Source organism: Trachypithecus francoisi, unplaced genomic scaffold, assembly GCF_009764315.1.
Source record: "Trachypithecus francoisi isolate TF-2019V2 unplaced genomic scaffold, Tfra_2.0 Lachesis_group8, whole genome shotgun sequence".
Classification (NCBI taxonomy): Eukaryota; Metazoa; Chordata; class Mammalia; order Primates; family Cercopithecidae; genus Trachypithecus; species Trachypithecus francoisi.
In genome coordinates this window covers 4,245,356-4,270,579 of record NW_022681473.1, presented here as the reverse complement: position 1 = coordinate 4,270,579, position 25,224 = coordinate 4,245,356, and the positions used below count along the sequence as shown (strand labels likewise).

The 25,224-nt window shown below is 47.5% G+C and overlaps 1 protein-coding gene and 1 pseudogene across 10 annotated transcripts in view; one reads left to right on the top strand and one right to left on the bottom strand.

Annotated features, from left to right (window-relative positions):
* The first annotated feature begins 14,747 nt into the window (after window positions 1-14,747).
* PPFIA1 (PTPRF interacting protein alpha 1) overlaps window positions 14,748-25,224 on the top strand; it is a 122,774-nt gene continuing 112,297 nt past the window's right edge. For 7 of the 10 annotated variants that reach the window (XM_033206221.1, XM_033206216.1, XM_033206218.1 and 4 more), the window contains exons 1-2: window positions 14,748-14,980; window positions 16,237-16,500. In XM_033206221.1, the coding sequence (XP_033062112.1) occupies window positions 16,237-16,500 (264 nt within the window). In that variant the 5' untranslated portion in view covers window positions 14,748-14,980. The remainder of the gene's footprint in view (window positions 14,981-16,236; window positions 16,501-25,224) is intronic. The other 3 variants (XM_033206219.1, XM_033206214.1, XM_033206211.1) reach the window with 2 other exon arrangements.
* On the bottom strand, window positions 24,380-25,179 carry LOC117080859 (annotated as a pseudogene).

The window sequence follows — 25,224 nt, the reverse complement described above, 5'->3', positions numbered from 1 at the left end:
CGTGGCTCCTTTCTGCGGCTCTGCCTCTCAGAGCAGCTCCTAAACCCCAGGCCCAGGCCTTCTCGGCTCCATCCGTGTCCACAGGTGCCGCCTTCTCTGGCACAAGCCGACCATTACTCAGAGCTGAAAATTTCAATCCAATTTAAAAAGAAAAAAAAAAAAATCCCCACCTCCACTGCCCAAGAAACAGGCCTCATTTCTCCTTTGTTCTGAATCACAGCCAGCGAGTTCTCAGAACGCTGGGATACAGGAACGATATGATGTCCTCCATCCATCCTGGCCACGTTGTGAGCAGTCATTTCGCCATCCCAGGGCCAGGAGAAGGTGTGGTGGGAGAGGTTTCCGGGGCCTGAGGCATCAATGGGGTCGTAGGCCGTTGGGTTGAAGGGGGATGAGGACGGTGGACTGGGGGCCAGGGTCCTCATGCAGCATGCAAGGGCAGGCTCTTAAGGCTCCATTCATGGGACATGTTTCCTTGATATGTGGGGACTTTTTTCTTTTCTTTTCTTTTCTTTTTGAGAAATAGTTTTACTCTGTCACCTAGGCTGGAATACAATGGCACAATCTCCGCTCACTGCAATCTCTGCCTCCTGCATTCAAGCGATTCTCCAGCCTCAGCCTCCTGAGTAGCTGGGATTACAGGTGCCTGCCAGTGCGCCCGGCTGATTTTTGTGTTTTTAGTTGAGATGGGGTTTCACGATATTAGCCAGGCTGGTCTCAAACTCCTGACCTCAGGTGATCCGCCCGCCTCAGCCTCCCAAAATGCTGGGATTACAGGCATGAGCCACCACACCTGGCCGATATGTGGGGACTTTTCACGTTTGAAGAGACCCAACCGACCTAAACCTACTGCAACATAAAGCACAAATCTGTGAAGATCTGTAAGTCTCACAGAAAGCACTGATGTGTGAAGATCTGTAAGACCACAGTTTCCTTCCCAAACACAGCGTGAACACAAGGCCATGGAAAGACAACAGTCAGGATCAAGAATGTGAAAGCAAATTGGCTAACAACCTACAACTCTAGCCGGGCACGGTGGCTCACGCCTGGAACCCCGGGGCTTTGGGAAGCTAAGACGGGTGCATCGCTTGAGCCTAGGACTTTGAGACCAGCCTGGGCAACAGGACGAAACCCCGTCTCCACTAAAAATACAAAAATTAGCTGGGTGCGGTGGCATGTACCTCTGGTCCCAGCTACTTGGGAGGCTGAGATGGGAGGATTGCTTGAGCCCAGGAAGTCAAGGCTGCAGTGAGCCATCATTGTGCCACTGCACACCAGCCTGGGTGACAGAGCAAGACTCTGTCTCAAAACAACAACAAAAATGACACACGTGGTGTAAGGGAATGACTCTCCAGTATTCTTTAAGGCACGACCGTGAAAAACATCATGTGAAAATAGGGATTTACCCTGACAGATAACACTGTAATTGCTCGGTCTCTTGGAAATATGGCATCATCTGCGAAGAATCTGATTCATGAGATCTATATCATTGGAAAACACTTCAAGGAAGCAAGTGAAGACCGGGTGCGGTGGCTCACGCCTGTAATCCCAGCACTCTGGGAGACTGAGGTGGGTGGATCATCTGAAGTCAAGTGTTGAGAACAGCCTGGCCGACATGGTGAAACACTGTCTCTACTAAAAAGACAAAAATTAGCCGGGCGTGGTGGTGGGTGCCTGTAATCCCAGCTACTTAAGAGGCTGAGGCAGGAGAATCGCTTGAACCCAGGAGGCAGAGGTTTCAGTGAGCTAAGATTGTGCCACTGCACTCCAGCCTGGGTAACAGAGTGAGGTTCATCTCAAAAAACAAAAAAAAGGAGCAAGTAACCTCCAATCATGGCCCTTCAAATTATCCTCTGCCATGATTATTATTATTTATTATTTTTGAGACGCAGTCTCACTCTTGTCCCCCAGGCTGGAGTGCAATGGTGCAATCTCAGTTCACTGCAACCTCTGCCTCCGGGTTCAAGCCATTCTCCTGCCTCACCCTCCCAAGTAGCTGGGATTATAGGCGTCTGCCACCACACCCGGCTAATTTTTGCATTTTTAGTAGAGACAGGTTTGCCGTTATTATTTTTGTAATCTGGTCAGTTAATAAACAGTGACTGCTCTCAAACTGAAAAAGTATGTGTGGGGAGATCATTTAGCCCAAGAATCTACTCCCAACTGGGGTGTTCTCAGTTTCATTTTCATTATTATTATTTTTTGAGATGGAATCTTGCTCTGTCGCCCAGGCACAAGTGCAGTGGTGTGATCTCGGCTCACTGCAACCTCTGCCTCCCAGGTTCCAGCAATTCTCGTGCCTCAGTCTCCCAAGTAGCTGGGACTACAGGTGCGTGCTACCATGCTTGGCTGATTTTGTGTATTTTTAGTAGAGATGGGGTTTCACCATGTTGGCCAGGCTGGTCTTGAACTCCTGACCTCAAGTGATCCACCCACCTCAGCCTCCAGAAGAGCTGGGATTACAGGCGTGAGCCACTGCACCCAGCCTCCTCAGTTTCTTTTTCTTTTTTTTTTTTTTTTAGATGGAGTCTTGCTCGTTGCCCAGGCTGGAGTGCAGTGGCGCGATCTTGGCTCACCGCAAGCTCTGCCTCCTGGGTTCATGCCATTCTCCTGTCTCAGCCTCCCGAGTAGCTGGAACTACAGGTGCCTACCACCGCGCCCGGCTAATTTTTTGTATTTTTAGTAGCGACAGGGTTTCACCATGTTAGCCAGGATGGTCTCGATCTCCTGAGCTCATGAGCCGGCCGCCTCAGCCTCCCAAAGTGCTGGGATTACAGGCGTGAGCCACCACACCCGGCCTCAGTTTCATTTTTTAAAATGAGACTCTCGATAGGGTAAACTGTATTCTGGGATCTTTGAGTCTCATCCCTGGCATTTCTGGCTTAGCCTTGTCAGCTGTCTCGCCTGGAAAATGGAAATGTGGTATCCAGGCGCTGATGCTGAAGATGGTGGAGGAGTCCCATGCGTCTCACCAGAGATGGCCTAGGACACCGTCGAGGTGGGCTGTTACGGCCTGAACTGTGCCCCCACTTTCTCCGATTCCGATGTTGACACTCGAACCCCTAGTACCTGAGAAATCAACTGTATTTAGAAATGGGATCTTTAGAGAGGTGATTAAATTCAAATGAGGCTGTTAGGGTGGGTCCTAGTCCCGTATCCCATATGACTGGTGTCCTTATCAGAAGAGATTAGGACACAGACATGTACAGGGGGACGATCATGTGAGGACACAGGGAAAGTCCGCCAACCAGGGAGAGAGACACCGACCTTTTCACGCCATGGTCTCGGACTTCAGCCTCCAGAATGTGTGAGGATAATTGTCTGTTGAAGTCATCCCATCTGTAGTTAGTCCCGTGTGAGTTTGTCTGCCTCGCTGGCTGCTTTTGGGAGCAGCTCATTGCGTTTCCCTTGTGATGGGAGGAGCTGGAGGGCCCTCCCTTCTGAGGGAGACTGAGCGGAGCTCACAGCCGCAGGGCAAGCTCAACTCGGTGCCTCCATTTAGCAGATCCAATTAACACGCACCCCTTTAAAGAGCTGTCACTACCGGCAGCACACACCACGTTTCAAACCAGATACACATTTTTTGCTGCTTCATCTGTTTAGCCGCCGAGACGATGCGTTCTGATGTCTTGATTTATTGACGTACTCTCAGCGCCTGGCCCAGTGCCTGGCATAAAGTGGCTCCACACCAGAATGCCTGTGGGATGAATGAATGAAACGAATACAATTACAATATCTAACAGTTGTCACATTCTCTATATTAAAAAAAAAAAAAAGTAATTTTAAGAAGTGTCACTGGCCAGGTGTGGTGTGGCTCACGCCTATAATCCCAGCACTTAGGGAGGCCAAGGTAGGAAGATCCCTTGAGCCCAGGAGTTCAAAACCAGCCTGGACAACATAGGGAGACCCCATCTCTACAAAAAATCAAAAAAAGCCCAGCCCAGTGGCACATGCTGTGAGTCCTCGCTACTCGAGAGGTTGAGGCAGGAGGATCCCTTGAGTCCAGGAGGTCAAGGCTGCAGTGAGTTGAGATCATACCACTGCACTCCAGCCTGGACAACAGAGTGAGCCATCTCAAAAAAAAAAAAAAAAAAAAAATAGAAAAAAGAGGCCAAGAGCAGTTGCTCATGCCTGTAATCCTAGCACTTTGGGAGGCCGAGGTGGGTGCATCACTTGAGGTCAGGAGTTCGAGACCAGCCTGGTCAACATGGCAAAACCCCATCTCTACTAAAAATACAAAGACTAGCTGGGTGTGGTGGCAGACACCTCTAATTCCAGCTACTTGGGAGACTGAGGCAGGAGAATCACTTGAACCCAGGTGTGTGGGGGGGGTGGGGCGGGTGCAGAGGTTGCAGTGAGTCGAGATCACACCAATTCACTCCAGCCTGGGCAAAAGAGCAAAACTCCATCTCAAAAAAAAAAAAAAAGGAATTTTGAGAAGTGTCTTTTTTTTTTTTTTTTTTTTTTGAGACGGAGTCTTGCTCTGTCACCCAGGCTGGAGTGCGGTGGCCGGATCTCAGCTCACTGCAAGCTCCGCCTCCCGGGTTCCCGCCATTCTCCTGCCTCAGCCTCCCGAGTAGCTGGGACTACAGGCGCCCGCCACCTCGCCCGGCTAGTTTTTTGTATTTTTAATAGAGATGGGGTTTCACCGTGTTAGCCAGGATGGTCTCGATCTCCTGACCTCGTGATCCGCCCGTCTCGGCCTCCCAAAGTGCTGGGATTACAGGCTTGAGCCACCGCGCCCGGCCATCTTTTTCTTTTCTTTTCTTTTTTTTTTTTTTTGAGACTGAGTCTCGCTCTGTCACCCAGGCTGGAATGCAATGGTGAGATCTCGGCTCACCGCAACCTCTGCCTCCTGGGTTCAAGCAATTCTCCTGCCTCAGCCTCCCAAGTAGCTGGGATTACAGGCATGTGCCACCACACCTGGGTAATTTTGTATTTTTAGTAGAGACGGGGTTTCTTCATGTTGGTCAGGCTGGTCTCGAACTCCTGACCTCAGGTGATACACCCGCCTAGTCCTCCCAAAGTGCTGGGATTACAGGTGTGAGCGACCGTGCCCAGCCGTCTCCAGAATTTTTCATCTTGCAAAACTGGAACTCTGTCCCCATTAAATAGTAACTCCCCATTCCCCTTCCCCCAGCCCCTGGCACCCACCATTTTACTGTCTGTCTTTATGGATTTGACTACTCTGGAGACCTCAGATAAGTGGAATCACATGGTGTTTGCCCTTTGTGTTTGACTTAGTTCACTGAGCATAATGCCTTTGAGACTCGTCCGTAAGGTTACTTTTAAATTTTTTTTTAATTTTATTTTTTCTGAGACAGGATCTCACTCTGTCATCCAGGCTGGAGTGCAGTGGCACGATCACCACTCAATGCAGGCACAACCTCCTGGGCTCAGGTGATCCTCCTACCTCGGCCTCCTGAGGAGCTGGGACTACAGGTGTGCATCCACCACACCCAGCTGTGTTTTTGTATTTTTAATAGAGATGGGGTTTCACCATGTTGCCCAGGCTGGTCTCAAACTCCTGGGCTCAAGCCATCTACCCGCCTTGGCCTCCCAGAGTGCTGGAATTACAAGTGTGAGCCACTGCACCCGGCCCAGATTACCCTTTTTTTTTTTGAGACGGAGTCTCACTCTGTCGCCCAGGCTGGAGTGCAGTGGCGCATCTCGGCTCACTGCAAGCTCTGCCTCCTGGGGTCACGCCATTCTCCTGCCTCAGTCTCCCGTGTAGCTGGGACTACAGGTGCCCGCCCCCATGCCCGGCTAATTTTTCTGTATTTTTGAGTAGAGATGGGGTTTCACCGTGTTAGCCAGGATGGTCTCGATCTCCTGGCCTCATGATCCGCCCGCCTCGGCCTCCAAAAGTGCTGGGATTACAGGCGTGAGCCACTGCACCCAGCCCAGATTACTTTTTTAATGGTGAAATTATTTCATCTGCTTCACAAAAAAACTATAGCCCACAGTGAATACTCAGACTCTGGAAAATGCCAGCAAATACATTGGGTAGGATTCAAATAACATGAACATTGAGATCTGTTAGCAAGGTTAACAGTGCTAACATTCAGAATCATGCGTTGAAGTTGCCAGTTTGAGGACTTAGTTGCTTATTTCTTAGAATACCACTCATAGGATTTGGATTAAATACACTATGTGTAGAAACTCAACAACGTTTATTTTCAAGAATAACTCACCGTTTGGCAGAGGCAGGGGCCAGGGCAGGCATACACAACAGGGCACAGCCACAGGCAAGACAAGACTGGTTCTCTCCCACACACTTCTGTCCTGGTTCCAGGAATGTTGACCTTAACCTTCAGCTCCATGTGTCAGCGCTTCCTGCTCTAGCTTTTTTTTTTTTTTTCCTTTTGAGACGGGGTCTCACTTTATCGCCCAGACCAGAGTGCAGTGGCATGATTACTTCTTCTTCTTCTTCTATTTTTTTGAGACAGAGTCTTGCTCTGTTGCCCAGGCTGGAGTGCAGAGGCACAATCTCAGCTCGCTGCAATCTCTGCCTCTTGGGTTCAAGCAATTCTCCTGCCTCAGCCTCCTGAGTAGCTGGGATTATAGATGCCTGCCACCATGCCTGGTTTTTTATATTTTTAGTAGAAATGGGGTTTCACCATGTTGGCCAGGCTGGTCTCGAACTCTTGACCTCCTTATCTGCCCGCCCCGGCCTCCCAAAGTCCTGGGATTATAGGGGTGAGCCGCCATGCCCAGCCCTGTCCTAGCTTGTGACTTGATATTAGTGCATTCCTTTGAGCCAGTAACCTTTCTCTATGTTGATGAAGTTTGTTTCTCCAGTGAGAATCCTACTCTTTCCTTTTTTTTCCATCTATCGACGATTTTTTTTTTTTTGAGACAAAGTTTTGCTCTTATTGCCCAACTACAATGCAATGGCATGATCTCGGCTTACTGCAACCTCTGCCTCCCAGGTTCAAGGGATTCTCCTGCCTCAGCCTCCTGAGTAGCGAGGACTATTGGTGACTGCCACTACACCTGGCTAATTTTTTGTAGTTTTAGTAGAGATGGGGTTTCACTATGTTGGCCAGGCTGGTCTCAAACTCCTGAGCTCAGGTGATCCACTGACCTTGGCCTCCCGAAGTGCTGGGATTACAGGCGTGAGCCACTGTACTCAACCTTATTGACTGATTTTTCTTGTTATTCAGGATTGGGAGAGGGACCAATTTCCTGCGAGATGGTGGGAAGGAATTTCCTGGAAGCACAGTGGGCAGAATATTTCCTTATGGTCTGATGGCAGCTGCCACAGCCCCCAGTCCCAGTCCTCAAGGACAGAGGCCATGGGGCTTTCTTCTGCTCGCTCTTTCTTCAGAGAGGGAAGTCCCAGGAGTCTCTGCACACTTTCCCTTATGTGTCATGGGTGAGAACAGGACTCTAGCTTATCAGGAGCAAAGGGGAGGAAGATGCTAGTGGAGTTAGTCCAAGCCTGATTCATGCTGTGGGGATGAACATGGCTCAGATTCAAAGGACAATATTGCTCATGTGGCACTTCCCAACTCAACCCTCACGGCAGTCCTATGAGGTGGTGCTACCGTCTTTGCTTTACAAATGAGGGAAGTGTGGCCCAGAGAGGTCAAGAAGATTACCTGGGAGCATACAGCTACAGCAAAGAAGCAGGGCCAAATCTGACCCAAGCTACCTGGCTCCAGGGTCGGCGTCCACACCCACCGTGCAGAAGTGTCTTCAAAGAGGGCACGGTGACCAGGCAGGGGGCCAGCTGGGGAGGCTGCCACAGTCAACTCTTATTTCCAGCTGTAAGAGTCTCACAACGAATATCGCAGGGTGGTCTGTGGGTGTTATGATCCCCATTTGACAGATGAGGAGATGGAGGCTTAGAGGTTAGTGCCTTGCCCCAGGGCAAGGTAAAGAGCTGGGAGTGCAGCGGAGACCTCTGAGAGTTGGACTACCTCTGTCTGGGCCCTTCTCCCTATAATAGTGGGACATTTTTATTAGATGGCTCTGTTTGATGAACACAATGAGGTTGTCAAGAGAAGCAAGTTGCAAAATGCTTGACTTCCCTTTGAAATATAATTATACATATACATTATATTATGAATGAGACAAAAATCTTCATGCCCACACAGAGGCCGTGAGATGCCCAAAGCGTTGGGAACCTCCCTGTACCTGGCGTTAGGACGGGGCAATGGAGATGATTTCAGACAAGATGGATCAGGGAGACAGATTCATAGACCGGGGCTCAGTACCTTGGTGTCCCATCCCTGGTGGAAGGGTTTGACTCCTGCTTTGGGGGCTTGGAGATAACTTTTGACGTGGCAGCAAGAACACTGTCTTTGGAGCCAGAGAGTTTTGGGCTTAAGTCACTGTTTCTGACAAATCATAAACTGTGGGGTGTGGGGTACATTATCTAATCCTTCTGGGTCTCAGTATTTTCAGCTGTAAAAGGAAGTAGGATATACTTGTGAGGATTTGTGGAGTTATATGGGTTAAAGGTTTTTTGTAAAATGCTCTGGGATTTTCTTATTGTCACTTCATCCAGAGGTGTCCATGCTGTTCGGACTGACCTGAACAAACCAAGCTCCCAACATAGTCATTGATGGACCAATTTTTCTTTTTTAAAGTCTCGCTCTGTCACCCAGGCTGGAGTGCAGTAGCACAATCTCAGCTCACTGCAACCTCCGCCTCCCAGGTTCAAGTGATTCTCGTGCCTCTCAGCCTCCCGAGTACTGGGACTACAGACGCGTGTCACCACGCTCGGCTAATTTTTGTATTTTTTTTTTGTAGAGATGGTGTTTCGCCATGTTGGCCAGTCTGGTCTCAAACTCCTGACGTCAAGTGATCCACCCACCTCAGCCTCCCAAAGTGCTAGGATTACAGGCGTGAGCCACCACTCCTGGCCAATGGACCAATTTTTAATTATTCGGTTTACCTTGAGGCATCGAACTGCCATAGAAACCAGAACACTCGGGCCAATGATCTCCCCAGCTTAGTGGCCACGAGGGGCTCAGTTTCCTATCTGCAAAATGGAAAGAATACAGGCATAGCCAGGCAGAGAACTATATATATATATAAAATAATTTTTTTTTTTTTTTAGATGGAGTCTCACTCTGTTGCCTAGGTTGGAGTGCAGTGGCACCATCTTGGCTCATTGTGAGCTCCGCCTCCCAGCCCCGGAGAACTATTTTAAGAATGAAATGGTGGCCGGGCACAGTGGCTCACGCTTGTAATCCCAGGACTTTGGAAGGCTGAGGTGGGCAGATCACCTGAGGTCAGGAGTTTGAGACCAGCCTGACCAATATGGTGAAACCTCATCTCTACCAAAGATACAAAAATTATCCGGGCATGGTGGCGCACGCCTGTAATCCCAGCTACTCAGGAGGCTGAGGCAGGAGAATTGCTTGAACCTGAGAGGGGGAGGTTGCAGTGAGCTGAGATTGCGCCACTGCACTCCAGCCTGGGAGACGGAGCGAGACTTCAACTCAAAAAAAAAAGAAGAAAAAAAAAAAGAATGAAATGAGATGAATGAGTAAAATGGTAGCTCTTGACCCTGGGAATTGAATTATCTGGGCTGCACTGCAGACCAACTGGTAGAATGTTTTCTCCTCAGTTGGTCCTTAAAGAGGCCACTCCTTGATCACAGCAACATGGGGACAGGACCGGGAATGGAGAGCCCTGGGTTCACTCCAGCCTCCACTTCCAGCTCTGCCCCAAACTATCTGAGTGTCTACAGGGAAATCTGTTTTGCATCTCTGGGTTTCAGCTTCCTCCTCTTAAAGGAAGGGCCACATCCCCCACCATCCACCGCCCCCGGCCTCCTGCAGCTCAGACCTTCCCCTGAACTGTGTTGTCACAACACCCATTCATTAGGTGGCTTTACATGTTCTGGGTAGATTTGGGCACGTCCTGATCTCTGTGATTGAGGTCGGGCCACACCCTGATCCCCGCAGGAACCTCCTTCTCGGGCCGCTTACATCTCTGGAGTGGACAGGTGTCCTGGGTGATGCTCATGGTTGACAACTAACTGCGTTGTCCAGGCACCTCCTAGAAAGCAGAGGCTGGCTGACCTCCACTGCAGCCACATTTGCGAACACGAAACCCCACACGTAGTAATAAATTCTCTGCTCCCTCCTCACTCCTTCTGTCATGTTTTTTTTTTTTTTTTTTTGAGACGGAGTCTTGCTCTGCTGCCCTGGCTGGAGTGCGGTGGCCGGATCTCAGCTCACAGCAAGCTCCGCCTCCCAGGTTTATGCCATTCTCCTGCCTCCGCCTCCGGAGTAGCTGGTACTACAGGCGCCCGCCTCGTCGCCTGGCTAGTTTTTTGTATTCTTTAGTAGAGACAGGGTTTCACCGTATTAGCCAGGGTGGTCTCGATCTCCTGACCTTGTGATCCGCCCATCTGGGCCTCCCAAAGTGCTGGGATGACAGGCTTGAGCCACCGCGCCCGGCCTCCTTCTGTCATGTTTTATTTATCAAGCCTTTAACAGAAGAACTGGAGTGAAAACATTTTCCATCTTCGCTGTTTTCCTGACATGGCCTTGGGTGACAGCATGTCACCCAAGCTCTGAGAAATGTTTTCCAGATAAATACTTCTGGGAAGTCGTTTAGTTGGGTGGTGTGAGTAACGCCACCTGAAAGTCATGTTAACTTCCTGAAAGCAATTCTCCATGGTTCTCGCTTGTCCAGATTGAATTTTAATGAACATTTATTGGAGGTTTTCCTACTGATTATAATAATGATGCACATTCATGATAAAGTATCTGGAAAATAAAGACTAGTAAAATGGAAATGCAGCTTCCAGCCACAATCCCACTCAAAGATAACCACCGCGAACCTTCTGATGGGTCGCCTTCCAGGAATATATACATATATATATATGAGGGAAGTGGGGAAAGAGAAAAAACATTGACTACAGTAAGAATATTTTCATATGTAGACATATATGTTTTTCTTTTATAATTTGAAACTTAAAATTTAATTTTGCATTTCAAAAATAGTTCATTTCATATAAAACTCATTTTATTAAAAATGTATTGCCTTAACATTCTAGAGTTATTCAACTCTGTATACTTGTTTGAATTTGCTTTTTAAAAAAAGTTTTTGTTTAACCATGTATAAAAATTAAGGCATACTATATTAATGTACAGGCATTTGACAAACATACAGTAATGTAACTACCACCACAATCATGATAGACATAATTATCTAAAATATGACTGTGGGCCAGGTGCGGTGGCTCACGCCTGTAATCCTAGCACTTTGGGAGGTTGAGGTGAGTGGATCACTTGAGGTCAGGAGTTCAAAACCAGCCTGTCCAACATGGTGAAACCCTGTCTCTACTAAAAATACAAAAATTTAGCCAGGTGTGCCTGTAATCCCAGCTACTCGGGAGGCTGAGGCAGGAGAATTGCTGGAACCCTGTGAGATGGAGGCTGCAGTGAGCCGAGATCACGCCACTGCACTCCAGCCTAGGCGACAGGGCAAGATTCAGTCTCAAAACAAAAATGGCTGTGAATGTCATCAACTTTTCTGTCATTTGGAAGTGCAATAATTTAACCAATTTTGTTTTCTTGGCCATTTAGGTTCTTTACGATTTCCCGCTTACTGATTTGCAATCGGGGGGAATGAAATCAATGAATTAAAATGCATGAGGGCCATGAGTGGTGGCTCATGCCTGTAATTCCCGCACTTTGGGAGGGCGAGGTGCTCGGATTGCTTCAGCTCCGGAGTTTGAGACCATCCTGGGCAACATGGTGAAACCTCTTTTCTACCAAAAATACAAAAAAGTTAGCCAGGCATGGTGGTCTGTGCCGGTAGTCCCAGCTACTTGTCAGGGAGCTGAGGTGAGAGGATTGATTGAGCCTGGGAAGTAGAGGCTGCAGTATACTGTGTTCGAACCACTATACCCCAGCCTAGGTAACTAAATGAGACCCTGTCTCAAAAAAAAAAAAAAAGAGAGAAAAAGAAGGAAGGAAGGGCAAGGGGAAGGGAAGGGAGGGGAGGGAGAGGAAGGAAGGAATAAATGAATGAAATTCGGAGTTTTCATTTTCCTGGAGCTATACCAACTGGGTGTCTCCCTTCTCCACTGGAAAAATCCCACATCATTCAAGACCCAGCTCAGGTATTGCCTCCTCTATGAAACCCCCATGATGCCAGCTGGAGAGAGGGTTCCTCCCTTCCCTGTGATTCCACAGCACCAAGTCATACACTGTTTATGGGACAAGACGGTGCAATAGTCTGATTTTCTTCTCGCCTCCAGACTGTGAACTCATACTAGAAGTGATGTCTTAGCTCTGTGTTCCCCAAACCTAAGCCATGCTTGGGTCATACATGCTCCACAAATGTCCATGAAATGAATGAACATTTTACCCTGCTGAACTAAATTTTGATCTTGAGCCGATTTCTTAGAAAACAGACACTTTATGAGCATGGTGCAAACATAAGCTGGCTGCATTAAGCAGGTACCCCTAAGGAGAGCTGGAAATTTGCTGATTTCAGACAGTGGTTCAGGGGAACTTGGGAGTGGTGCAGAATTGCTGCATGTGGAGAGGTACAGGGTACTTGCAGAACACCTCATCTAAGTGATCATCTTTACAATTTCATTTTTTATTTTTGAGACAGAGTCTCGCTTTGGCACCCAGGCTGGAGTGCAGTGGCACAGTAACAGTTCAGTGCAGCCTCGACCTCTCAGACTCAAGCAATCCTCCCACCTCAGACTCCCAAGTAGCTAGGACTAGAGGTGTGGCCCATCTTGCTGGACTAATTTTTAATTTTTTGTATAGACGCAGGTCTCGATATATTGCCCAGGCTCAAGCAATCCTCCCAAGTTGGACTCCCAATGTGCTGGGATTACAGACGTGAGCCCCTGCACCTGGCCAATTTTTTTTTTTTTTTTTTTTTTTTTTTTTTTTTTGAGATGGAGTCTCACTCTGTCTCCCAGGCTGGAGTGCAGTGGCATGATCTCGGCTCATTGCAACCTCCACCTCCCAGGTTCAAGCTATTCTTCCGCCTCAACCTCCCGAGTAGCTGGGATTACAGATGCCCGCCCCAACACCTGACTCATTTTTATATTTTTAGTAGGGATGGGGTTTCACCATGTTGGCCAGACTGGTTTTGAACTCCTGACCTCACGTGATCTGCCCGCCTGGGTCTCCCAAAGTGCTGGGATTACAGGCTTGAGCCACCACACCCGGCCTCACCTGGCCATTTTTACACTTTTAAAATAGCAAGAAACTAGGGGCAAAAAGTACAAATTCATATTTATGTGTAGTCAGTCAATAAATACTTATTGAATGAACTAATAAATTAATGGAAGGTGTACCAGATCCTGGCAGGCGAGAAAGTCAGTCGGAGGTAGTGCTTGTTCTTAGTGCACTCACAATGGAGAATGAAGGAATTCACCTTGGACGGGCTCATTTCTCCCTCTCCTAGGCCCTGTGCAGTCTCTTCTCAGACTTATTAGTTCTGAGGGGCTCCTGGCTGCCTCACACCAACAGCAGTGGCCAGTGGACACTGGCGATGGTGTCCTGTCATTTTGGTTTGTGAAGAGTTTGTGCGCCAAGTCAAATCCTGGGAGGAGTGGGGAGGGCATCCGCTTTAATTAATTAGAGGTGTCTCTATTCATCTCCGTAAATGCAACATCTAGCACAAGACTTGGCTCACAGTAGGTGTTTAAAAATGCTTGCTGAGGCCGGGCGCAGTGGCTCACGCCTATAATCCCAGCACTTTGGGAGGCCGAGGCGGGCAGACCACGTGAGGTCGGGAGTTCGAGACCAGCCTGACCAATATGGAAAAACCCCGTCTCTACTAAAAATACAAAATTATCTGGACTAGGTGGCGTGCGCCTGTAATCCCAGCTACTCGGGAGGCTGAGGCAGGAGATTCACTTGAACCCGGGAGGCAGAGGTTGTAGTGAGCCGAGATGTCGCCATTGCACTCCAGCCTGGGCGACGAGAGTGAAACAACGTCTGGAAAAACAAAAAAACAAAACAAAACAAAACTTGCAGAAAGGATGAAATGACCAAGACTCCTGCAGGGCCGCCCGTCAAGTTCTCAACTAGTCACTCTTCACATCTGATTCATATCTTAAAGCAGCCTCGCAGGTAGGTCTGCATCATTTTCCCATCCTACATCGGAGGCGCTGAAGCCCAGGCGGGCTTCCCGAATCGCCCGGGCCCACGCTGCAGAGTGAAAGCCACAGCGGCAAAGCCTGCACGCTGGACGCTGCGCCGGAGCGTCCCCAGGTGCAGCAGGCTGCGCTCCGTAAGTGGGTCCTGGCGGGAACCGCGTCCTTCTGAACCCACATCAGGCCCAGGGAGACCCTGGGAGCGACGCGGCGGGCGGGGTCTGGGCCCTCGACGGTGCTGAAGCCTCGGCTCGCTCTTCCTCGCAAGGTGCGAATCCAGCGCCTCCAGCTCGGGAGGGACCTGACGTGCGGGACGCGTCCGCCTCAGAACCCAAGGCGCGGCACATACTCGGCAAAGGCCGCCGGCGTCCCCGCAGCAGTGGGAGGAGACTAGGGATGCCGGGCGGAAGACGCTAACCCGGCGAGCACCTGAGCGCCCACCTGTGGCTCATCCCAGAGACCCCCCACCTCGCCTCACCGACCCGGGCGGGGCCTGCGGGCGTGGCTCCCGTCTCGCTCAGCCAATCAGTTCCCCGGAGCCGCCGCCCGCCCCCTCCTGGGGAGACAGCGCTTGCGCACTCGGGCCGCGATCCTCCTCGGGCCCCGCCTCCGGGGCGGTGCTGACGCTTGCGCCGACGCGCTCAACGTCGGGCACGTCGACGCCGGCGCCGCGCAGCCGGGCCCGCTCCTCCTCCGCTCCGCCAGTGTCCGGCCGCGGGCCGGCCTTAGTGACTGGGGCGGCGGGCCCCGGGGCCGCGGCGTGGGGCGGGCAGGTGGACGCCGGCCGCGGGCTGCCTTCGTCGGCTCCCAAGCTCGCCCGGAGCGAGCAGCCGCCCGCGAGCCTCCGCGGAGCCTCCTCACCCGCTCCCGCCGGTGAGCAAGGTAAGGGAGCGGGACACTGAGGCAGGCTCGGGGCCCAGGCGTCACCGGAGGGTCCCGGTCTCCGCGGCGGCCACGCAGCTGGTTGGATGTGTTCGCGGGGAAGAGTGCGCTCCGGGGCGGGTGGGGGCGAGGCCGCGGCGCCGGGTCGCGCTGGGAGAGCTCCAGCGGGACCCCCGCGCCCCGAGGGATGGCTCCGGGGACTGCGCGCCGCCCCTCCCCGAGCCCTGCGCCCCGTGACCCGGGCGCTGGGGCGAGGGGCGGGGAACTGCGGCCGCTGAAAGCCCCGGCCCGAGCGGGCTCCGTTGTCAACGGTCCTCACCTCGGGGTCCGGGGCTCCCGCCGCGCCTGATACAGCAGGGGAAGGAGTACAGTTCGAGCAGGCTGGAGGTCACCATCCCCATCAGGTGCGCCGCCTGGGGCATCCCTTCTCAGGGGTCCATCGCGCCCCGAATACTGCCCGAAAGACTCAGAAGCGACTTCCCCATCCCCTCGCGCTGTCTTTATATCATCCCAGACACTTAATAGCCTCTCATCATCTCACCTTTCACTTTTCCCTCTTTCCTAGTCGCCTCCGGCTGTATCGACCTGCTATATTTCCATTGTGAGGTTTTTTTTTTTTTTTTTTCGGTTGTAAACTTACGTAAGTTAGGTTGACTAACGAACCGTTGCAGCCATTGAAAAAAACACTTCTACCAGCGTTTAACGAATCCAGTTCCTTTTAGTGCTCACCAGCTCCAGCCCAAGAATTCAGGGAGCCGTCAGTTCTTCACAGGAGCTGACTGCACACATTCCTGCAAGATGCCTGATGGATTTTGTGCTTGTCAGTTTTGCTGGTTGTATGCTCCTTCTGTGCTTTTCCTGAAAAATGATTGTGTGACATGTGTTTTGACTTTCTTCCCCCCCACACTGGGAAGTGAAAAAAAATTAGGTAACAGAAGCACACTTGTTTTCGACAAAAACAAGTACAGCTTTCTAAACAGACTACCCCAGGGTTTGCCCTTTTTTGTGAGGGTAGTCCTCTGGTATCTTGACCCCTTCTCTGGATTTTTGTCTGTGTTAATGTCTTCATGTTGTGTATCTCTGCACTTCATGTTTACCCGGTATGTGTTTTCCCAGCTTATTTACACACAAAGCGTAACAGATCTGAGGATAATGAGGCTGCCCGTCTTTTTAGCTACAGATACCTGTAAAGTTGCCTATTTGTGGGAACCTGTATTCTGCACTTGATGACTGTAGCCTGGCTCTTTCATTTCAAGATGATGTGCGAGGTGATGCCGACCATCAGCGAAGCAGAAGGCCCCCCTGGAGGAGGTGGAAGCCATGGTTCCGGCTCCCCTTCACAGCCAGATGCAGATTCCCATTTTGAACAGTTAATGGTCTCCATGTTGGAAGAAAGGGACCGCCTTCTTGACACACTGAGAGAGACTCAAGAAACACTGGCCTTAACCCAGGGGAAACTACACGAGGTTGGTCATGAAAGAGACTCCTTGCAGAGACAGCTCAACACGGCACTTCCACAGGTATGAGTGCTTTTCACCTGAGACGCTGTAGATTATTCTCCACGAAATGTTTTTCTTTTTAATTGGTGTCATCTTTTGTTAATGTTTCAGATGAGTATTTTCCATAACTATTTGTGAAATGATGGTTTCTGGTGTTTGTAAGTCAAATACAAAGTTCCTAGGGATTAAACTTCTTAGGGAGAACACATAGTTGTACTCTAAAGTCATGTGAAAATACCTCATTATTTTCCTTCCTATCTTTGGGAACTGCCTAGGTTCAGGAAGTTCTCCAGAGTTTTGAAAAAGGGCTCTGAAGCCACCAGTCTATGTGGGGCCTCCGTTGTGTTGTCTTAAGCCTTTTCTTGCTGAACTTGTGCTTCCCATGGATTGTGTCTCATGTGTTTCTAATCTCCTAATGTCATTTAGTAGACAAATAGGATTGATTTCACAGAAAGAAATATGATTTTGATAGCCCGCCTTTATCAGAACATCTAGGTTTTGTAAGTCACATTTGTTTTAGGGGATAGAAGACTGGAGATTGATTCCTTAGGAACTTCTTCCTTGGTAGACGAGAAATTTAAAGCTTAGGCCGGGTGTGTTGGCTCACGCCTGTAATCCCAGCACTTTGGGAGGCTGAGGCAGGCGGATCACCTGAGGTCAGGAGTTTGAGACCAGTCTGGCCAACACGGCAAAACCCTCTCTCTACCAAAAATACAAAAATTAGCGGAGCGTGGTAACGCGCACCTGTAGTCCCAGCTACTCAGAGGCTGAGGCATGAGAATCACTTGAAACAGGGAGGCGGAGGTTGCAGTGAGCCAAGATTGCACCACTGCTCTCCAGCCTGTCTCAAAGAAAAAAATTAAAGCTTAGAACAAATGAAATTATTTCTCTGAGTATATTACATTTGGACTAGTGTTTGAAAGACTTTGTTCATGGAGTTGAATGAGGATTTGCTTAATGGTAGGTAAAGGGAGAAAGTGTAAAAACTAGAAAAGTGTCAGGTGAGCGTCACGGAGCATAGCGGGAGAGAAGTGGGTTACTTAGGTGTTTCAGAGCTGTCTAGGCCCCATGTTACTCATCATAAGTGCCTTTGGGGTGGATTCAGGTAGACCTGCAGAAGCACACATTTATACTCGCATGATGGGTCTGCAGTGATCAATTAGTAAATGAATAATTACTAGCCTTGATGTATTTCTTGGCTGTAGTCAGTTCTCCTGGAAGATTGATAAGCCAGACGTGGGTTTCCTTTATAGCAACCATGATTTGACCTTAGCGCTGTATGTTCCTTTTTTGTTGGATTAGAGAATCATTAAGATTTTCTCATTTTAATCTTATAAAATACCAAGTTTATTAAGGTCGAATTTTATTACTGCAATTTTTTTTTTTTTTTTTTTTGAGACGGAGTCTTGCTCTGTCCCCCAGGCTGGAGTGCAGTGGTGCGATCTCAGCTCACTGCAAGCTTCGCCTCCCGGGTTCCCGCCATTCTCCTGCCTCAGCCTCCCGAGTAGCTGGGACTACAGGCGCCCGCCACCTCGCCCGGCTAGTTTTTTTGTGTTTTTAGTAGAGACAGGGTTTCACTGTGTTAGCCAGGATGGTCTCGATCTCCTGACCTCGTGATCCGCCCGCCTCGGCCTCCCTAAGTGCTGGGATTGCAGGCTTGAGCCACCGCGCCCGGCCTATTACTGCAATTTTAAAAGAAGTAGCCAATTTATGTTTTACCAGGATTTTGTTGTATTTGTAATTTAAGGTACATGTATTGAAGTGTGTATCAAATACTAATGTACTTTAAAAGGTAGATTTTGGAAAGAATGGGCACACAAGGCATGTCAGGGAAGTGACAGGAGTTTTGTACAGTTAGTCTCAGGCTGTGGAGGTTATCACACACTGGTGACATGGTTGCTCGGTGACTTGTTTCTGGTACTGCTCAGTGTAGTAGCCTGGAAATGCCTAGTACAGTGGATAATGTGATGATGCCGACGGTTCACGTCACCACCTGAGCACCTGATTCCGGCCTTTCAAAAATGGAAACTATTAAGTAAACTTGTTTTGGACCCTTCCCTTTCCTGGAATCTGGTTCATCTTTGGTGGCTGGTAGTGTGACCAGATAATGAGTCCAGTAAGTGCATTTGTGCTCCTGGCACATTGTGGAGGCAAGTCAGAGTGTACTTAAAAATATATATAACTATAGCATACAGCAGAAAAATTCACAAATCATAAGTGTACATCTCAGTGGATTTTTCACTAAGTTAACACATTTGCATAACTACCACCCAGATCAAGAAATGGAACATTACCAGGCTTCCTAGAAGTCCTCTCCTAACTATTCCCAGTAATTGTCCACCAGAACTAACCAAGGTCTTGACCTTTCACCATTGATTACTTTTGCCTGTTCTTGACTTTGTTTAAGTGAAGTAAAATAATCTGTATGTTTTGTTTCTTCATTCTGTTGTCAGCATCATGTTTGTGAGATGCATCTGTATTCTCATGCAGCCTGCCCATTCTCACCTGCTCTCTGGTCATCCAGTGCACGAACAAACCAGAATTTATTCTTTCTATTGCTCACAGACATTTGGGGTTATTTCCAGTTTTTACACATGCTCTGCTGATATTCTTGTTTGTTTCTTGGTGCAGATATGTATAAACTTCTTTTTTTTTAATTTTAATTTTTATTTTTTTGAGGTAGGGTCTCACTCTGTTGCCCAGGCTGGAGTGCAGTGGCTTGATCTCAGCTCACTATAGCCTCCACCTCCCAGGTTGAAGCGATTCTCCTGCCTCAGTCCCCCAAGTAGCTGGGAATACAGGTGCGCATCACCACCCTCCGCTAATTTTTCTATTTTTTGTAGAGGTGGGATTTTACCATGTTGCCCAGACCGCAGGAGATGTGTACACTTCTGTTGGATATCTACAAAGGAGTGGAATGCACATGATGGTGTGTGCATTTGTTCAGCCTCAGTAGATAGTGCCAGAAGTGGTGGTTGTGACCGTTTGTACTACCCTATGATGTAGGAGAAGTTCTTGTGCTCTTCAGAACTTGGTATTGGTGGGTTTTTTAATTTTAGCTGTTCTGATGGCTGTTAGCTGGTAGGTGGCTCAGTGTGGTCTGAATTTGCTGCTCCCTGATGGCCAGGAACATGCAGAGGTAAAGCATCTCTTCCTGTGTTCACTGACCACCTGGATGTCTTGTGAAACGGTTATCTTTTGCTCATCGGTTGGTTGGGTTGTCTATTTTGTTTCTTACTGATTTGAAGGAGTTTTCTCTGTATTCTGAGTACATATGTGCATGACAGATTGTTTTTAGACTCTTGTGTTTGTCTTTTCACTCTCTCAGTGGTATCTTTTGATACACAGAAGTTTTAATTTTTTTTGTTGTTGTTGTTGAGACGGAGTCTCGCTCTGTCGCCCAGGCTGGAGTGCAGTGGCCGGATCTCAGCTCACTGCAAGCTCCGCCTCCCGGGTTTACGCCATTCTCCTGCCCCAGCCTCCCGAGTAGCTGGGACTATAGGTGCCCGCCACCTCGCCCGGCTAGTTTTTTGTATTTTTAGTAGAGACGGGGTTTCACCGTATTAGCCAGGATGGTCTCGATCTCCTGACCTCGTGATCCGCCCGTCTCGGCCTCCCAAAGTGCTGGGATTGCAGGCTTGAGCCACCGCGCCCGCCAGGAGTTTTAAATTTTTAATGTAGCCCAGTTGATCAATCTTTTCAGTAATGTTTAATGCTCTTTGTGTCCTGTTTAAGAAATTTGCTAGGTCAAGTTCATGAAGATACTCTACATTGTCTTCTGAAAACTGTATTTTTACATCTTCTGTCTGAAATTGACTTTGTTTATGGTATATGATGGGGCCAAGAGTCTCTCTCTCTTTTTTTTTTTAATGGATATCTAGTTGACCCTGCATAATTTCTTAAAAAGACCATTCTTTCCCCAGTGTACCACATGCAGTGTCATCTATGTCATCTCAGTCCAGTGACTGTGTGTGGGTCTGTTTCTGGACTCTCTTCTGCTTCTTTGATCTTTTTGTCATCTTTGCATAAATAGCACGATGTCTAAATTACCGTAGATATAGTCTGTCTTGAGATCTGGTAATTTAAGAAAAAGGTTCTCACTCGGTTGCCCAGACTAGTGTCAAACTCCTGGTCTCCAGCAATCCTCTCTCCTTGGTCTCCGAAAGTGCTGGGATTTCCACTGTGAGCCACCACACCTGGTCCTGTAGATATTCTTTATCCAGATGTAAAAATTCTCCTCTTCTTAGTTTGCCAAGAGTTTTTTAAATACCGTGAGCAGATGTTACATTTCTTAACATGGATTTTCTGCGTCTTTTGAGACAGTCATGTGATTTTTCTGTTATGTGGAAATTTAACTGTTTTTATTTGTTTGTTTATTTTTGAGACGGGCTCTTGCTCCATTACCCAGCCCGGAGTGCAGTGGCACCATCATAGCTCTCTGTAGCCTTGAACTCCTGGGCTAAAGTGATCTTCCCACTCAGCCTCTCAGGTAGTTGGAATTATAGATGCATGTCACTGCACCTTGCTCTTTTTTTTTTTTTTTTTTTTTTTGATTGCTTATTGTTTGTAGCCTGGGGAAACAACTTCAGGAACTCCTGAGAAAGAGCACCTCCCTTTTAAAAAAAATTTACAATTGTAGAATAATTCCAACCTGATCTTGATGTATTCTCCTTTTACTGGATTATATTTGGTAATATTTTGTTTAGGATTATTGCATTTATATTCACGAGAAAGATTGACTTGTAATTTTACTTTCCTTCAATGCCCTTGTTGGGATTTGGTATTGAGGTTATGCTGGTTTCATAAAACAAGGTGGAATAGATTCCTTCTTTTTCTACTCCCTAGAAGAATTCCTTCGAAATTTGTGTTATCTTCCTTAAATGTTTGAAGGCATTCTTTGGCAAAACAAGCTCCTGTAGGATTTTAGAATTAATTTTATAGGTAGATGTAGGATTTTGAATATTTCTTCATGTGTCTATTTAGATAAAACATTTTTCCCTGCTAGGGATTTGTTCAGGCCACCCAGACTTTCCAATTTGTAAGTTTAAAGTGGTTTACAATCCTTATTATCTGCAAGATCTGTAGTAATGTCCCCTTTTAATAATTCTTGATATTGGTAGTTCGTATATTGTCTCTTTTTTTTTTTTGAGACGGAGTCTGGCTCTGGCGCCCAGGCTGGAGTGCAGTGGCCGGATCTCAGCTCACTGCAAGCTCCGCCTCCCGGGTTTACGCCATTCTCCTGCCTCCGCCTCCCGAGTAGCTGGGACTACAGGCGCCCGCCTCGTCGCCCGGCTAGTTTTTTGTATTCTTCAGTGGAGACGGGGTTTCACCGTGTTAGCCAGGATGGTCTCGATCTCCTGACCTCGTGATCCGCCCGTCTCGGCCTCCCAAAGTGCTGGGATGACAGGCTTGAGCCGCCGCGCCCGGCCCTGTATTGTCTCTTAATCAGTCTTGGGGGTTTGCCAGTTTTGTAAGTTCTTTTAAGGGACCAACTGTTGGCTTTACTTTTTTTCTACTTACATTTGTTTCTATTGCATTATTTCTGCTTTTTTTTTAACTTTGTTTTCTGTTTGAGATATATATATATATATATATATATATTTTTTTTTTTTTTTTTTTTTTTTTTTTTTTGAGGCAGAGTCTCATTGTGTCTCCCAGGCTGGAGTGCAGTGGCATGATCTCAGCTCGCTGCAACTTCTGCCTCCAGGTTTCAAGCAATTCTCCTGTCTCAGCACCCCCCCACCCCCGCCCGCCCAGTAGCTGAGATTACAGGCATGCGCCACCACGCCCAGCTAATTTTTGTATTTTTAATAGAGATGGGGTTTTGCCATGTTGGCCAGGCTGCTCTCGAACTCCTGGCCGCAAGTGATCCACCCGCTTTGGCCTCCCAAAGTGCTGAGATTACAGATGTGAGCCATTGCACCTGGCCTTTTCTAGTTTCTTGAATAGATACTTGTTTTAACTTTTTTCTTTCTAATATATGTTTTTAAGCCAAAATTTCTCTCTAAACACACTTTTAGATGCATGTCACAAGTTTTGATATGTCAAATTTTCATTGTCTTTTATGTAAAAATAATGTTGTAATTTTCACTGTGGTATTGTTTGTTGTTCATACAATTTTTAGAAGTGTATTTCTCAACTTCACTGTTTGTGGGGATTTTCTAGATACTTTTTTATCGATTTCTAGCTTAATTCTTTTAAGATCCCTAAATATATTCTGCATTATTTAAATCCTTTGAAATGTGTTGAACTTTCCTAATAGCCCAGCATATACTCAGTTTTGTTAAATGTTTCCCAGGCACTTGAAAGTAATATATATTGATAGGAATGTAGTGTTTTATGTACATCAGTTATATCAATTGTTTGAGTCATGTAATTCAAATTCTAGTAGCCACATGCACAGATACAGTATGCATTTTCAATTTAAGCCTGATTTATTACTTTTACTGCTTCCGAGACACTGCTGTTTCCTTAGATACTAGAGCTGGATTTAACTCCCTCCTACCTTTTGTGTCATTGTTTTATATATTTCAGTTTAATTTAATTTATATTTATTTTTAAAAATAGAGACAGCATCTTACTATACTGCCCCAGCTGGTCTTCAACTCCTGGCCTCAGGTGATCCTCCCCTGTTAGCCTCCCAAAACAGTGGGATCCAGGTGTGAGCCACTACACACTTTTAGCTGCATCTTACAAGTTTATGTATTTTAATTTTAGATATACTTTTCGCAGTATCATAATTGTTTTGTACAGTTAATGTTTATTTAGATTTATCCTCATAGTTACCATTTTTTTTTTGCTCTTCATTCTTTATTGTTGTTTCATGTTTCTGCCGGGGATTACAGTTCTTGTTTTTTTTTTTTTTTCTTTTTTTCTTTTTTGAGACAGAGTCTCACTCTGTTGCCCAGGCTGGAGTGCAGTAGCACAATCTCGTCTCACTGCAACCTCCATCTCCCGTATTTGAGCGATTTTGTTGCCTCAACCTTCTGAGTAGCTGGAACTACAGGCGTGTGCCACCACATCCGGCTAATTATTGTATTTTTAGTAGAGACTGGGTTTCACCATGTTGGCCAGGCCAGGCTGGTCTCAAGCTCCTGACCTCAAGTGATCCGCCTGCCTCAGCCTCCAAAGTGCTGGGAGTACAGATGTGAGTACAGATGTGAGTACAGATGTGAGCCCCTGCGCCCGGCCTATACTTCTTTTCCCTGAAGAACTTTCTAAGGTATTTCTTTCAGTTCATATCTGTGGATAATGAATTGTCATTTTTATTTGCCTGAAAATTTTCTATTTTACCTTTAGTTTTTTTTTTTTTAATTTAAGATGGAGTCTCGCTCCATCGCCAGTCTGGAGTGCTGCAGTGGCGCGATCTTGGCTCACTGCAGCCTCTGCCCCCCCGGGTTCAAGCAATTCTTCTGCCTCAGCCTCCCGAGTAGCTGGGTCTACAGGCACGTGCCACCACGCCCAGCTAATTTTTGTATTTTTAGTAGAGACGGGGTTTCACCATGTTGGCCAGGGTGGTCTCAATCTCTTGACCTTGTGATCTGCCCTCCTCAGCCTCCCAAAGTGCTGGGATTACAGGTGTGAGCCACCACCACTCCTGGCCTTTTTTTTTTTTTTTTTTTTAAATAGAGGGGATGTTTCACCATGTTGCCCAGGCTGGGGTCAAACTCCTTGGCTCAAGCAGCTGCCTGCCTCAGCCTCCTAAAGTGCTGGACTTACCGGTGTGAGCCACCATGCCCAACTTGCCTTCACTTTTGAAGAATGATTTTGCTGGGTATAGAATTACGGGTTCATGGTCATTTCCTTGCACCATTTTGTAGCAGCTAATTCATTGTTTTTTAGCTCACTTCCTTTTTCTTGACAAGTCAGCTTTTGGTGTTATTGTTGTTCCATTTGAAGTAATACTTCTTTTTTTTTCCCTTCTGGTTGCTTTTTATTTTTATTTTTTGGAGAGGATATGACTTTTCTGAGTTTATCCACCAGAGTGGAAATAATGTCTGTGCAAAACCAAATGTTTGTTACTATAACTCTCCATCACAATTAAAATCCAAACAGTTTTTTGAAAACAGTCAACTCAATCAAAACCCACTACTTCAGAATCAATAGCTTCTTTGAAGCCGCGGTAACAAATATGGTTAAGACTTGAATGTAGAAATTTGTTGGTTGGAAAGCTAATGAAACTTCCAACTTGCTCAAGTAGAATTACAGAAAGGCAGAATTGTGTTTTTCACAGAGATACAGTTCACTGGAATCAGCAACACTGGACAGCTGGTAGAGTGTTTAGGGTCCTGAGATGATAAGGAATCCAGGCAGCCTTTAGACAGTCTGCTGTTGTCCTTTCTTCCCAATTAGAGATTTGTGGATGTGTGAAATGACACCTTTACCAGCAATTGTAGACTTGATGAGAGATCCAATTCTTCATCTCCACGAATGGCAAGTTGCAAGTAATGAGGGATAATATACTGTACTGTGAAGTCTTTTGATGCATTTCTTGCCAGATTAAATACCTCCGCAGTGAGGTACTCCAGGATGGCTGTGCTATTCTCAGCGGCAGTTGCGCCCACATGTCCAGGACTGATTGTCCTAGATTTCAGGTGTCAGTGAATACGGCCCACCAGGAACTGCAAATTAGCTCTCTGTGAGTGGGAAGCTGCCTTTGTTGGCCTTTCTGGAGTCCTTCCCAGCCTCATTGCCAGCCATTTTCAATTTTGCTGAAGCTCAAACAGGCAAGGCAGAGAAGGGACT